This window comes from Melanerpes formicivorus, unplaced genomic scaffold (genome assembly GCF_026170545.1).
Source record: "Melanerpes formicivorus ecotype bairdi unplaced genomic scaffold, bMelFor1.0.p_v2 SCAF_11, whole genome shotgun sequence".
NCBI classification, from domain to species: domain Eukaryota; kingdom Metazoa; phylum Chordata; class Aves; order Piciformes; family Picidae; genus Melanerpes; species Melanerpes formicivorus.
The window spans coordinates 12562125-12578239 of NW_027142363.1; the positions used below are offsets into that span (position 1 = coordinate 12562125).

Here is a 16115-nt window from a genome sequence, read left to right on the forward strand (position 1 = left end):
AAGAATTAACCAGAACAGTCAGGGGGAAAAAAAACCACAACAATAAAAAAAAAACCAAAAAAGAATATTTACAACAAGCAGGGGTGAGAAGAGGTGTGCAAAGACATGAAAAGATTAAGAGTGTTGGGGAAAAAAGAAGTGTCTGTGCAGGAGGAAATAACTAAAAGAAACCAGGTCTTGTGAATTGGCACACGAAGCTACATTGTCAACTACCACAAAAGGTCATCTGCCCAGTTTGAAGCTTAGAAACTATCAGTTCCCCTAAAGATAAATCAGTTTGCAATAACAAAACTTCCCAGGGTATGATCTTCCTCATAGGGGAAAGGACATAATCTCCATCAAACCGCCCTACACCGCTGAACTAAATTGCATTACTGCACACACTTGTCTGCAGTTAAATGCAACTGCAGGATGTAGCAATTACAGTAATTTCTTTTCTGTCTGATATAGATAAGGCAGTAATACACTCTAAATGCAACCAGATGTTGCTGTTCAGTACTAAACTCTGGTGTCCCACAGCCAATCTATTTAAAAAACAAACACTAGTCACTTCAATATTTAAGATGACTTTTCAGCACTTATTTGGTTATGGTCATCCTTGGGTTTTAGATTTATAGGTCCAGATGGGTTTCTCCCCAAAACCTCATAGTCTGTCACACAGCTAACTTTTCAATCTTCCCAGCCTTTACTCTGACTATATATGTCCAACTTCACAAAGAACATGGCTGACCTACTAAGCTAACACCATCACTCAACTGTTCCAAGCACTATGCCAATTGCTCCATGCCACAAGTGGCAGGTTCTCCTGCCAGTGAAGTGCCCTACTACACAGGAGCCTGAAAGGGACCTCAGCTCCTCTGCTGACACTACCTCAGCTTTTGGACTACGCTAGCACAAACTGCTGATAGCTTATCTGTAAGTGGCTGTATTGCATTGCAGTTCTGAAGCACTGAAGTGCTGTAGCTGGCTTTTCTCCTACTACATGGCTTTCAGAGCATTCCTATGAGGAGAGGCTGAGTGAGGTGGGATTGCTTAGCCTGGAGAAGAGGAGGCTCAGGGGAGACCTTATTGCTCTCTACAACTACCTGAAGGGAGGTTGTAGCCAGGTGGGGGTGGGTCTCTTTTCCCAGGCAACCAGAACAAGAGGACACAGTCTCAAGCTGCGCCACAGGAGGTTTAGGCTGGATGTTAGGAAGAAGTTCTTCATAGAAAGAGTGATGGGCCATTGGAATGGGCTGCCTGGGGAAGTGGCAGAGTCACCATCACTGAAGGTGTTTAGGAAGAGACTGGATGGGGTGCTTGGTGCCATGGTTGAGTTGATTAGACAGTGTTGGATGATCGGTTGGACTCAATCTCAAAGGCCTCTTCCAAACTGGTTAATTCTATTCTATTCTTTTCTTTACCACATACTTAAAGCTTATACTTAGACAATTTTTATGGATAACTGCCCTCCTAATAATTATGGTTTAACTAGAGGTCCCTAACACTGAGCTGAAAGAATTTAAACCAAGTTTTGCCTTAGTAAGGGAAACATGGAAGCAAAGAAGGCAAAGATTTAAGTAGCTATTACTTTCCAGTTAATGATGAGCCATTAAGTGATGAGAATTTAATTCTTAGAATTCCATTTGGTTCTGTTATAATCTAGAATTTTAGGCTACTTTTTAAAGCATCACATGCCTTCTATTTCAAAACTCAATCATAGCATTTTAAAACAATGGATCTATTACAAATAATGTTAACAGCTGATTACTGTGGAGCACACTTCAAAAAATAGACACCATTGTCATCATCCATTTCCCTGACCAAAGGACTCTAAATAGCATCAACTGAAGTCCCAGATATGTCATACAAGACTCTTTGTCATCACCCCTGTATTGCAAATTACAACAGGGCTTGGCTGTTCAGTGTTTTGTTTACTTTCTGCACTGACTTCTACAGGAATCTATCAGGAGAGAGTCTCCAAAATAGTCTTAATTTGATGAAAGCCTGGTATTAAATAAAAAATCTGTTCAGAACACTTTCAGAGATAAAAGCTTCAATATGGGCATGGTGTTCTTTCACACCTGAACTTCTCTGCATTATGGAGGGAGGAAAAAACAACAGTGCCCTAAGAATTTAGCAGATACATATCATTTTATACTGGTTAATTCACTTTGACTAGCAAACACTTTGTACATCTTTTAGGCTTCAAACACCTTCAGGACTGCATTAACTATGGCATCAGAGATTTATTATAGTAGGTCATATACTAGGTATTATTCATTTCAGCTTGCAAAGTGAAGTTTTCTGTCATTTACAGTACCTGTAAGACAACTCTTGAGAGATTCCCAAGAAGCTGACAGTTTCAATTTCGTTCCCCTTGAACGTGCACAGGTCTCAGAACAGTCATCAACATTAAGAGTATGCTTGGCATTTTCCAAAGAGAAGGAACAAACCTAAGAGGCAAAGGGGCAAAGCTCTCACACAAATCCACTTTGTTCAGGCCAGCCTGTGATAACAGTTTGAGAACACTGGACAAGCTTTTGCCTACATATAACCTAATGCCAGGAACGTTGCAAAATGTGATGACAATTCCAAGGCGTGTTTCTTAGAAACCATGACCCTCACAACTCACAACCTGCAGCACCCACCCAGCTGAAGCCCTGTTATCTACTTATTGCATTTCAGAGCCTTCAAAAGCCATGAAATTTCCTGCCTTAGTGATAAGGGCACTAGAATGCAGGGCAGCTGCTCGGAAAGAATGGCCTCTTTCAAGATTGCAAGGCCGTGTTGCCAGGATGCGTCTGCAACAGCACACATCACCACTTCCCTCATCACATGACAATAGTAACCTCCTCCTCTCACTTTCAGTTCTGCTCCTTCTGGTTTCTAAAAGCAAAGTGGGAGCTTGAGGCAATTCTGCTGTGTACAACTAACTGAAGGGAGGTTGTAGCCAGGTGGGGGTTGGTCATTTCTCCCAGGCAACCAGGACCAGAACAAGAGGACACAGTCTCAAGCTGCACCAGGGGAGGTTTAGGCTGGATGTTAGGAAGAAGTTCTTCATAGAGTGACTGGCCATTGGGATGTGCTGCCCAGGGAGGTGGTGGAGTCACCATCACTGGAGGTGTTTAGGAAGAGACTGGATGGGGTGCTTGGTGCCATGGTTTAGTTGATTAGATAGTGTTGGATGATAGGTTGGACTCAATGATCTCAAACCTGGTCTCTTCCAACCTGGTTTATTCTATTCTATATGCTTTGCTGCAGGTTGTCACCTATCACTCTTGTGCATTTACTACAGATATTCTAAAATTCAGTCTTCTTATATGTGCCAAATTTTACCTAAAATACCTGGTGTATCCTTTAAATGATCAAGATGATTAACAGGAGAAATGAAATCTAGATTATTTTTTTTTAACCTTGCTCTCCCTTTTTTTTTTCCCTAAAACTTGCAGCAGGAATGTATATTTTAGAGGTTTCTTTTTTACTCCAAAAAAGCAAGGCTGAAATTGAATGGGTGGTTTATCAGCTATGACAAGTACATGAGTACATGAGGACAGACTGAAGGAGTTGGGGCTGTACAGTCTGCAGAAGAGAAGGCTCCGAGGAGACCTAATTGTCGCCTTCCAGTATCTGAAGGGGGCCTACAGGAAGGCTGGGGAAGGACTTCTCAGGATCTCAGGTAGTGATAGGACTAGGGGGAATGGAATGAAGCTGGAGGTGGGGAGATTCAGGCTAGATGTGAGGAGGAGGTTCTTCACCATGAGAGTGGTGAAACCCTGGAATGGGTTGTCCAGGGAGGTGGTCGAGGCCCCGACCCTGGGGGTGTTTAAGAGCAGGCTGGATGAGGCTCTGTCCAGCCTGATCTAGTGTGGGGTGTCCCTGCCCATGGCAGGGGGGTTGGAACTAGATGATCCTTGTGGTCCCTTCCAACCCTGAATGAAACTATGAAGCCGTCATGTTGCCTCAAGATAAGACCATAATCCTGATTAAATTTAATGAAAAATACTTCTGCAATTAAATATCTACTATCATTTTTAAAACCTGAGAAAGTGCAAAGTTCCAAGGAAGATGAGGACTAGACTGTATGCAAACACTATGTTTTGGGGCTCTCTAGGGTGTGACAACTTAATTTTTTTAAGTCCAAAAGAGACTATCATAGGCAAGTAAAAGTTAGTGTTCATTTTCTGAACACTCTTCTGATACATTCTTTTGACCAAGGGGAAAAAAAGAAACTTCAAGGAAAAAAAAAATCATCCTGTAACATAGAAGTCTTTAGAAAAACCACAGAAGTTGTTTCAAAGCAGGCTGGTATTTTTGTGAGCTCTAAAGAATGGCATTTTCCCCCTGGAGTCAGGGAAAGGAAGAATGAAAGATCGTTACAAAATGTTTCTGAAGAATGTTCTGGGTGGGTAGCAGAAGAACAATGCAACTGCAGTGAGTTATTGTATTTCTAAGAATATACAAAGCGCACCTAGACATTTCCAAAGCATGTAATAATATACTAATAAATATAACAGAAAGAGCTATGTAAGCGCCTGAAATTTATCCAAATCCCATGCATTTTTGGTAAAGGCAATGTCTACCATATATCTACTTTCTCAGGCATGTTAAGTTAGCTACACTAGACATTGTGATAAATTACAAGAGCAATATTTGCAAACATAGTGCAGTTACAGCTTTTAACAGTCAAAGAGCCCATCTGTGAAGCTTGTGAAGATTCTTACGTAACTAACCCTTTCATCGCAGTAGCCACACAACAGCAACACAAAGGCTGACTTACATCAATGGCTAGTGGAAATATCTTGGCATTAAGAAAACACCCAGCAAAAGAGACCTATGAGCATCGGACCTAATCAGAGGTGCCTCAGGGAAATTTGGCTGTTGAAGCTCTACTGGTAATAAAACCCACTGGCATTTAAAGCTTTGGAGGTACTTAACAGTAGATCTTTCAGGTTTTATTTACTTTCTCTTTATCTGACAAGAACACATCTGTTTTGGTTGAATGGGAAAGAAATAATTCAGCATCAGAAAAAATAACTCCTGAAACCACTATAATTTCTTGAACATTCAAGGCAATGTTGTTCATGAATTTACACTCCAACTAATATATGGCTGAAAAGCCTTGCTTGTATTTATTTCTATCTTCTGCTTTCTCCATCCCTCCTATGAAATTTTTGGGTTCCACCTTTTTTTTTCCCCTTCCAGCAGCAGAGTAAAAAACTTCATCATTGCAATCCAATATTTCTAAGAACATAGCTTTATATTGGCAACTTACAAAGGAAGAAACAAGAGACAGAGCTGTACCTCAAGCAGTTAATTAAGGAACAATCCCTCCTGAAATCACCTCTTGTGAGGAATTACTGCACATAATCTGCTATGGGTTACGTTACTAAAACTGCTTTTAACGTCTGCTTGCTGTATAGCAAAGCACAAAACTTTAAACCTGTTGAAAATTATTATACATCTCAGGCAAATGACCTTCTCCCCCTGTTCCCTTCTCAAGGGAAAAATATCTGACTCCTGACATGTAGGATTTATCAGTTCATGCCTAATAGGTGAGCTCTATTTAGCATCCTTAAATTATATGCTGTAATGAGGCGTGAACATGTGGGCTCATAATGTTTTTAACAGAAGTCACAATCATTTAACCTAGTCTCTGATTCGATTATTCTTTTGGTTATACAACCCCAGGCAAGAGTTATTCATACTTTCCACTGCCTGCAACAGCAGCTGTTTCACTATCACTCTGAAGCCTCAGGAAAATTCAAGCCCTTAATCACTGTTTCCATTAGCCAACTGATCTCTGCTCTCAACTTGATGAGATATGGCCAAAGTGCCAAGTAGCCTAACTACAGGAAAAACAACAAAAATCCATCCTTCAAAGAAGCATCCACATACCTCAGAAGATGGGACAAATACCACTCAAGAATTCCCACAAGGAACATACATGAGCTTTCTCCACAAGTATGTATGTTTTTCTTACCACAAGAAAATACCTCTTATTATTTAATATCACAACCAGTCATAAAAACCGTTAAATTGTAGGCAAAAGAAGATAAGAATTAAATTCTCCACCTAACTGTGCAAACCAGTCTGCAAGATGCATATCCCCACTTCTAGGCAAAAAAGGAGGACTAAAAGTAGCCTCAGCTTTATATAGTAATGGACATATTGGTACTGCAGCTTTCTAGCAAAGCCACCAGCCAAGATTATCAAAATTCTACAAAGACATCTCAGAGATGGGAGCTGTTCTTAACACAGTTCACAAAATATATTATCTACTTGGGATACACTCTCCAATTCATATTTTCAGTAGAAGCCCACTGACTTGTTTTCCTTACATACATGGAAATCTTTATGAAAAGCTTATTCATCTACAAAAAGAGTGGAAAGAGTTAAAAACCCAATTTATTATAACAATACAGCTCGCATCTTCTGGCAGTCTACCAGCTTGGTTTCCTGTCTCCATGGAGAAAGGAAACAGCACATCTAGGAAAAAAGAGGAACAATTCTCCATGGTTTTCAGCCAGTTTTTATTTGGAAAGCATCCTTATTTATGAAGCCTTTTCATCCAGACAGTCCTTGTTTTGAAAGCAGGCCTAAACCTTCAGGGAAGTTTCCAGAATGGAAGAAAGAAAAGGAAACAAAACAAACAAACAAACAAAAAGCGATTTTGACTCTTAGATGCTGTATAGGCAAGTAAATGAAGGATGGCTTTTTGTTTTGTTTTTTTTCCTAGGATGACAAGATTTTTTTTTCAAGAGTGTGATACAGACAGAGATAGGTATCAACCTATTTATTAAACAATCATACCATAATCTCCACTAAAAGCCAACATGCAATCCATCATATCTACAGCTAAAAGACTGAACATACGCCTGTTACAGCATTAAGTTTTTGCAGTTTCTCCATATGCCTCAAGAAAGCTCTCTGCAGCTCCTCAACAGGACAACAACTAGCTTGCAGGAAAGAAGTGCCCAAAGCCCTCCTTGCCAGTTGCCTGTCAAATGACTCAAACTTATCCCATCAAACATCCTAAAGCCAGGCTGAATACAGTCAGGAAAAAAATCAACTTAATCGCACTACTTTCAGCTCAGTCCTACTTCAGTCTCCTAATAGGGCAGTCCAGTCACATTTGCCACTCCTAAACTCACTGTTGCATCAAAGAGCTACACTGTCTCACAGTCAAGGTGGGGAGAAGGGGGGGTTGCATTTCGTAATACCTTTTGTCCTCCATGAACAAGAAGAAACTAAAATCCAACTCATTAGGTTTATAATGTACCCTTGTGCTCTCAGCTCAATAGCTACGATTGCATTTTCCTTCCAGGAAGTCAGCCAACATCAAAATAACTCCTAAAAAGATAAAACCTTGCAAAGAAAAAGCTATTCAAATCCAACTATTAACTTCTGAACTGTATCTGAAAATCTGGAAAGTGAAGAGGAAAGTTTATCTTGGACAACAAGGCTACCTTTCAATTAATGACATTCATTGCACAAACTGGATTGATAGCTCTGCTTTTATGAGTGGAGTCAGTAATAAATGATGGCTCACAGAGTTAATAAAAACAATCAAAGTCACTCCAGTTATCTCTGGCAGTAACAAATACTTGAAGGAAGAGATAAAAAGGTATAAAGCCAGGGGTGCAGACTACTCTTCTCCCATCCAAACCTGGCAGTAGCACTTCAAAAACTAAGTATAAAAGGTATATCATAAGCATGGTGCTTGATAGCTACCACTCACGAATCAGTTCTGCCCTTTTTTAATATTATGCTGCCAGACTCCCAAATATTCCAGGACAACGACTCCCACATTTTAGTTATGCATTGCACACATAAATAAAGAAAAACAAAATCATTTCAGACCTCCATCCCAACCTGGGGAAGGACTTCTCAGGATCTCAGGTAGTGATAGGACTAGGGGGAATGGAATGAAGCTGGAGGTGGGGAGATTCAGGCTGGACGTGAGGAGGAGGTTCTTCACCATGAGAGTGGTGAAGCCCTGGAATGGGTTGTCCAGGGAGGTGGTTGGGGCCCCGTCCCTGGAGGTGTTCAAGACCAGGCTGGACGAGGCTCTGTCCAGCCTGATCTAGTGTGGGGTGTCCCTGCCCATGGCAGGGGGGTTGGAACTAGATGATCCTTGTGGTCCCTTCCAACCCTGACTGATACTATGATTTCAGCTTCACTAACACATTTCTTCACGGAAAGGGTGATTGGCCATTGGAAGGTGCTGCCCAGGGAGGTGGTGGAGTCACCATGACTGGAGGTGTTTAGAAAGAGACTGAATGGTTGGTGCCATGGTTTAGTTCATTAGATAGTGTTGGATGATAGGTTGGACTTGATGATCTCAAAGGTCTTTTCCAACCTGGTTAATTCTGCTCTATTCCAGCATATTCTTGTAGTCTAAGAGAAAACTAAGAGTACAAACATTCCATACAGAGGCTCACTTCCACATCTACCCTTCTTACTGAAATGAAAATCCTTCACATTTCAAAGGGTTTTTTGGTAGAATTTGATGGAGCCCAAGTACTTATCCTTTTGGTTTGGTTGGGTTTTGTGTTGTTTTCATTGTTGTTGTTTGGATTGGGTGGTTTTTTTAGTTTATTTGAATAACAATCCTTTTATTTTATGAAAACTTTTTATAAATGCCAAGTTACAAACATTCCTATTGCATAAATGGTCTCTTCAAACTTAAATGACAGTTTCCTTTAGTAAATACAGAAAAATTCTGGTTATCAAAATGGAAAATAATTATAATTATAAAGTCATTCCTAGTTGCTTTTAAGCCACATCTAGAAATGTCTCATCATAAAGTGAAGTCCTTACAGTACTGACAAGATTCCCATTTGGGTTCATTCTTCAGGTACTTCTATAGTCAGCTGCATCAAGTCTTGAGGGGAAAAAAAACCCAACACCTCAAAACCCCACCCAGTCTCCATGTCACGGGCACAGGACTTCAGTTTCACCAAGCTGAAGTCTCGGTAAAAAGCAAGGTTTCTGAATTCTCTTGCATGCTTTATAAATTAGCTTACAGAAAACATGATCTAGCTTCACTAACCCTTCTTCTGTGTTCAGTTTTACCTGCCACTTTGGTGGCAAACAGGCCTTGTGTTATTTATCAGAAAACACAGCAACAATAAGAACAAAACAGAAGCATCTCTCTGAAAAGCCTGAAGTATATAACCATGCGTTAGACCTGGTCATACTTGAAGCAAGAGAGAAAATCCCACACCGACACCAATTAAAACTACCCAACATCTCAGTTGAGGAAGGTGGCACATCTTTATTAGAATACCATTAAAAACAACACTGAAATAAGTATTTCACCATTTTCTCCTGACCTAGGGAACCTATAAATGGATCAAAAGTGCTACAGACCTGAGCTTGCTCTCAAATAACTCCTTTTAAAAATACCAATGTACCCAAAGCTGCAGCACCTTATTTTATCAAGGCTTCAACTGGCTGTGAAGCACTCTAAAATGCTGAGCACAATGAAGAGCTACAGAAATCAAAATAATTCTCCCTCCCCTTATGAGGGAGGATTTCTACTAGTTTTGTGGCATTATCTGTACTTTCATAAGTATATAATTAACGTGGACAACAGTTAAAGGAAGCCACCTAAATCGCTACTGAATGCCTCAGAGTCCAACTACATAAAAAAAGCCATCAGATACTGCTTGACCAAAACCTTCTGCACCAGCTGAAAACAGAGTATTCAACTCAAACCTCATTTAAAACAGTCTTGTGGTTTGAATTTTATTGAAATATTAGAAATTTGTTCAGGTCACCTCATAGCATTCCACATGAGAACTGGAGCAACTAGAAAACCTACTCTGGGCTCACAGGCCAAAAAAAGCTACTCAGGTGAGAAAACTCAAGGCACCATCCTTAAGCTAAGCAGATACACTGAAAATGTAACACCCATTTAATAATACATAGAACAGTATCCATATTTTAATTCCATTTTCTTATGAAGGCATAGGACAGAAAGAATGCACTGGAAAAACCCCAACAGGTCAGCACTACCACCAAGCAAAGCATTAAAATCTCTGTTTTGTATGAGTATAGGTTATTAGCTTTTGTTTTCAAAGTGAGGAATACCACCACTTCACTCTGCCTGGAGTATTTCACAGTATTCACAGTACAGTGTCAGAACTCTTCATGCACCCTATTTTTAGACACCAAAAAAAAATAAACAATGATTTTTTCCAAAGACCCTCAGAAGCTGAAGTTAGACACTGCCATGATTCTCAGGAGTTCACATTTGTCCTCAGATGTAGAGATAAATTATTATGTCAGTCACAGCATTATACTTATATGATTTCCAGGCTTCAAGTCACCCAAAAGTCTGCCCTACAGACAGCCTTGCTGCAGAACAAGTCTGCATCATCTGAAAATTACAGAAGCTAAATATATGCATAAGTTATATTGCATAAATTTCTGTGCAGTGTAAAAAGCAGGTTATGATTGTTAACAAAAGCAATAATAGAACTATAAACACTGACACCAAAAACAGAAAAAGAGAAACACTGGCAGAGAAAGAATGAAAACCTTAAGGATAAGCAGAAATGTAGAGATGGCATTAAGTGACTTTTACATTCCCATTTGGGAATCTTTCTCCAAGCACAGAGAAACACACAAAAACGTTCACCCTTTTGAAGGGTGATCTAAGAGGATCAACAAACTTTAAGTAAAAGGATTAATGAGGCATGCGACCAAGACAGGAAGAGATTACCAGAAAACCCAAGCACTATTTTGTAAAGAAAGACTTGCAAATACTCCTGAGACATTTGACAAGCTTCCTGTAAAGTAGAAGTAATTCTCTAAGTATTTCAAAAGCATTACATACATTCAACATCTTGTGATTATCCGACTAGGCTGTAAGGCAAGTAACAATTTCTTGAAGCATTGCTCATTTAACAACAGCTTTATTTTTAGATCAGTCAACAAACAAGTTTTTCCATACTGAAACTATATAAAGCTAAAGGAATAATAGCATTTTAAAGCTATTATAATCATTAACAAGATTACAGTACACCTGGCATTACTGCTGGCTTTCTTGGTTGTACTACTGCAGAGATTTCTGACCTTATTCAGGCCTTATCCTCAAACATAATATTTCTCCTCTTAAAAAAAACAACAACCACAGACACTGTTTCACAGCCATTTCTACTTTTGCATGCCACTGGAGGTTATGTGAGGACAGAGACTACTGTAGGAGGCTGACTCAATCCTACTTTTAGTGCATCTAAAAGCAATCACACCAAAGTTCTTTTAAAATCCAGCTTTCAGTGAAGTTTTCCCTAGCAAGCTCCAGAGAAATCCTATTACTGTGATATAACAGCCTGTTTCCAAGAGTTATCTACAAATGCAAGCTTTTGCAATTGTTGGAAATCTTCTGCTACATTCATTACTTTGCAGTAATTTGCAAGATTTAGTAGATTAAGGCAATTAAAAATATTTTAAAGTGATTTAAGGAACTCAAAACTGTTCTAAGGAAAATTAGCTGTATTAAAAAAAAAACCCAACCAAACTTTCATCTCAGCCCTAAAAACCAATTCTTCTCAGTAGTCCAAAGCTGAATTCTTTCCAGACACCCTTTATGTTCCTCTTACTCTTCACAAATTAAATGAGTGATACTTGCCTACAATTACGTTGAAATGGAAACATGTCAGTTAGAACAGACCTAAGTAACCTACTTAGCATAAATGAAGTTATTTAGCCCCCATGTGGCTGTACTCAGAACTTCAAAGTCATCAGTGAAGGAAGTATGCCACATCCCTTCAGGATTACAAGATACAAGCAAGCATATTACCTACTGGACTAACCATTTTACAGTACAAGTTCTATAAAAAAAAAACCAAGTGTCCTCTACTGACATAAAAAAGGCTCTTAAAAATTGAACACCAGTAGGGGAGAATGGAAATATGCAAAAGCATAATTACTGCCTCTGGTAATTAGCTACTGACACCTTTTATTCTCTCCTCTTCTTTTTTCCTAAAGTACATAGAAATACAATATGCAGATGAGTTAAACCTGTTGTAACTGTATGAAGAAATACTGCTTTGCTCCAAGGAAGAATTACAATTCTTCAAGCATAGAGTCAATATTAAAGCTACCAAAAAGCTGGGAATTAGAAGTAGAAAGCACTTCAAGAAGACAGCGCAGCATTTTCCCAAGGTAATTAGCCAGTCTGAAGAACAGACAAAGGGTTTTCATTGAAGAGAATTTCTTGTACTTAGAATCATAGAATGGTTTGGGTTGGAAGGGACCTCCACAGGTCATCTAGTTCAACCCCCCTGCAGGTGAGCAGGGACATCCTCCACTAGATCAGGCTGCTCAGAGCCTTGTCAAGCCTGAACTTCAATATACCCAGAGACAGGGCCTCAATTACCTCCCTGGGCAAGCAGGGAGGGCTCCAGTATTCCATCACTCTCATGGTAAAGAACTTGTTCCTAACATCCAATCTAAACCTACTCTTCTCTAAATGAAAACCATTGCCCCTCACCCTATCACTTCAATGTAAACAAAAGAGGATGCAGAATCTACAGGTATTTCTCCAACTGTACTTACTCTAAAGATTTTATAAAGCCTTCAAGCACTCCCTGGAAGATTTTGAAAATGACACTGAAAAACTAGTCATGAGTTATTTAAGCAACTGAGATTCTTACAAGAATAAAGGAGTGAATAAATTGCAACTTACTAGAAGTATTACCATACTTGACAGAATGGTCTATTTCTAAGACACTGATCACTAGCCCAACAAAGCTGCTTCAGATTTCTCAAGTGTGACATTAACACTTCCACTAAAAAACAAAAAAGAGAGAGAGAGAGAAAACAAGAATACACAAGCAGCATCTGAAGAGTAAGTCACTGTTTGGGAAAGAGGAGGGTAAAATAGAAATAGCTCCTGCCAGCCATTGCCTAGCTGTCCTATCTCACCTTTGATTGGATCAACCCTTCTCAAATAGGGCAATCCAGGATTATTAAGGGGCCCACTGAAGAGAAAAAAAAGCACTAGCTATGTAGACAAGGTATTTTAGGAGCGTTACAAACACTGGAAAAATATGAAGTCCACAAAGCAGAAGAAAACATGTTGCACACACAATATTCATTGAATATTTGTAAAATGCTGGTGATGTTTTATATATATATATATCACAGAAAGAAAGTTCAACACTACTATTACATTTACTCACAAATGAAGTTTGATTTTCCTGTATGCACCCTGTAGCAGACTTACTGAATCCTCTTAACTCCCTAGCGAAGTGTGGTCTTTCAAAATTATTACCTTGGAATAACTTTCAGATGCTAAGCTGTCACTCTAGACCATCCATTTTCCTGGGTGCCAGAATCAGTAAATGCAAAGCAAAACTGGATGCATGCATGGAAGACTGTAATCTTTTCCCCACATTTAATACAACCTTGTTCTTTTCATCAGCAGTATACTGATGCCACTTTTCACAGCCCGAGATTCAGCCTTTGTGCACCAGCCACTTTTTCCTCTTTGCCTTATATGACCATATTAAAACTATATCAAATTCACAGATCTGCTGTTTTCCTACGTAGCAGTCATGCATTTCCAGTTTTAACGAGTTAGCTCTTGCCATCTCTGACTGTATTAACTAAATTCTGTATTTTGATGGCTAAGATCGTTAGCAAAAACCTAAGCTCTTGTTTCAGCCTACTATGTCTGTGTATGACTACATTTTTAAGACACCAGATCTCAAGCCCCTCAACATGTCTGGGTTTTTCTTTAGTCTTGTGTAATTTGTAAAACTTTTGAGAAAGACTTTTTCTTCCTTCCTAAAGATACACACATTCCTTCAAGTTCAAGATAATTCTTCCATTTTTTGCCTTAGGAATTTAAAAGGAACAGAGATGCTGCAACCAAACCGTGTATGCTGTCATGGATGGTTAAGATAATGCAGTTTATGCTGAGATAACCTCACATTTGTTATAATTTTAAGTAATCTGCATTCCTTCCTGCTGCAGCTCTTGGCAAGGGGAAAAAAATGAAAAGAAAGTAGCTAAACCAACTTTTTTTTTGGGTCATGTTCAGGTGCTGTTCCCATCACATCTACCAGTGCCCAAAGTGTACAAAAGTACGTTGCCATTAAAAGTTATATAACTGTAGAAAGTAACTGGAGTACAACAGAGCCGCATCTCCTATTTCCTCCTCATTTTTAATGCATTATAGGTGTTAGCAGGGTTGATCTGTCGGACTACTACAACAATGACAACAACCCTAAACTGTTTTTCACAGAGAGACAGCCAATTATTTTAATAGGATCTTCAAGCAGTGCAATTATTGCCTTATTTTCCATTTTCATTTCAGTCTGTTAAAAAAAAATAAATAAATACCTCCTTCAGTATCACGATCATGAGAAAAATAAAGAGTGTGGTAGCAAGACCAATTATAAAAAGCAAGAGAGAAGTTAGCTTCGTGCAGCCTTTAAATTTGACCAGACAAGGATGAAAAGTTAAGACTGGTGAGAATTTCTTCCTCATCAAATAGGCCACAGATGCAATATAACCATTCATTACACCTAGTGCTGCAGATAACTTCGGGCAGTTTGTAGTATTTCTCCGACTGCTGCTGTTACATTTTGCACCTCTGGAACAATGGCTGATGATTTTGATTATTTTTAAAACACAGTGATGCTCAGCTCAGACAAGCGCTACAGATCTGTGTGTGACACCTGGCTCCCTTTGCCGGTGGGCAGGCTGTGTCCACTCGGACCACTGTCTACCACCTGCCACCCTCCCAGGTCTTAAAACGCTGCCTTCTTCCTCGTGTCTCTCCAAACACTTTCAAGCGCATCAACAAACTGCTGCTCCTTGCTAAACCACAACCGCTACCCTTTGAACAGAGCGCTTGCGGGCAGTTTCTTTCCTTTCTGCTCTATGCACCTCTTCGCCCTGACCTATGGTTCAGGTCGGCGGATCCGCCGGACTGAGCCTTTGGGTCAGACCCTAGGATAGGATCCGAGGTAAGACTTTAACACAGCCGCGCCGGCGGAGCGGCCGCCCAGCCGAGGCAGAGTCACCGCACCTTCCGACACTCGCTCCACTTGTCAGGAGAGCAGGCGGGGATGCAGAGCCGCAGCCTCACTCCCCTCCCCCCTCCCTGCCCCCCCTCCTTTGAGGGAGGGGGTGGCCACGGAGACCCCGGCGGAGGCGGGCCGCCCCCTGCCTCTCTCTCATCTCCTCGCCGCCGCACAACGCCAGCCCGCAGCGATCGCCCCCGCCGCAGGCCGCCTCTTCCCAGAGGAGCAGCCACTGGCGGCGGCGGTGGCCCTGGCGGACGGGAGCCGACCGAGCCGAGCGGAAGCGGCGGTGGCTCCTGGCCGGCAGAGGGAGCCGGCCCGCGGCCCTACCCGCGGTTCCCCGGCGTGGGGCGGGCCTGCCCGCCGCGCTCACCCGGCACGGGCCGTCCTGAAAAACGCGCGGGTCTAGGTTGCAGGCGATAGTGGCGGTGGGCAGGTCCCGCAGCGCCACCGCCTCCATCTCGCCGTCAACGAAGCTCCAGTCCGTCTCGGCCTCGGGCGACGACAGCAGCAACGCCGCCTCCTCCTCCTCCCCTGCTTCTCCGGGCGGCAGTGGCTGCTGGAGCGGCAGCTCCTCCTGCCCCGCCGGGCCCCTCCCGCCGCCACCGCTCTCCATAGCCGGGGGCGAGTGGAGCCCCCGTAGGGCGGGGCACAGCGACCGCCGAGCGTCTTCGAGCGCCTCCCGCCGGCGACGGTTTTACCCCGCGCCTGCTCCCCTCTTGGCGCGCGCACACACACACAAAACTTACACACCCCCCACAGCCCCGGCTCAACCGGCGACTCTCTGCCGCCCCCGCTTGCCCCTCACAGGGTGCACGGCGCCGGGCGAGCCAATAGGAAGCCACCTCCGCAGCAACAGGTGGCCTGCCTGAGCTCGGCGCTGCTTCCGCCATCTTGACTGAGGGCAGCGGGTGGCTTGGGGGGCGTGAGGGCGTCCGCGGAGCGTAGGGCGGCAGCTCATGGGGCAAGCGCTCATGGGCGGTGGCTGGGCCGTCAGGACGGGGCGCGAAGCGGAGCAAGGTGACCCAGCGGCTGAGGTTGGGCACATGCCTGGTGAGCATGGGTGCCCGGTTAGGAATAATCGCAGCA

General features: G+C 42.0%; 1 protein-coding gene across 1 annotated transcript in view; it reads right to left on the reverse strand.

The window, feature by feature from the left end:
• RCAN1 (regulator of calcineurin 1) overlaps positions 1-15795 on the reverse strand; it is a 46147-nt gene extending 30352 nt beyond the window's left edge. The window contains exon 1 of the mRNA XM_068144572.1: positions 15400-15795. Within this exon, the coding sequence (XP_068000673.1) occupies positions 15400-15642 (243 nt within the window). The 5' untranslated portion in view covers positions 15643-15795. The remainder of the gene's footprint in view (positions 1-15399) is intronic.
• Positions 15796-16115: the final 320 nt, after the last annotated feature.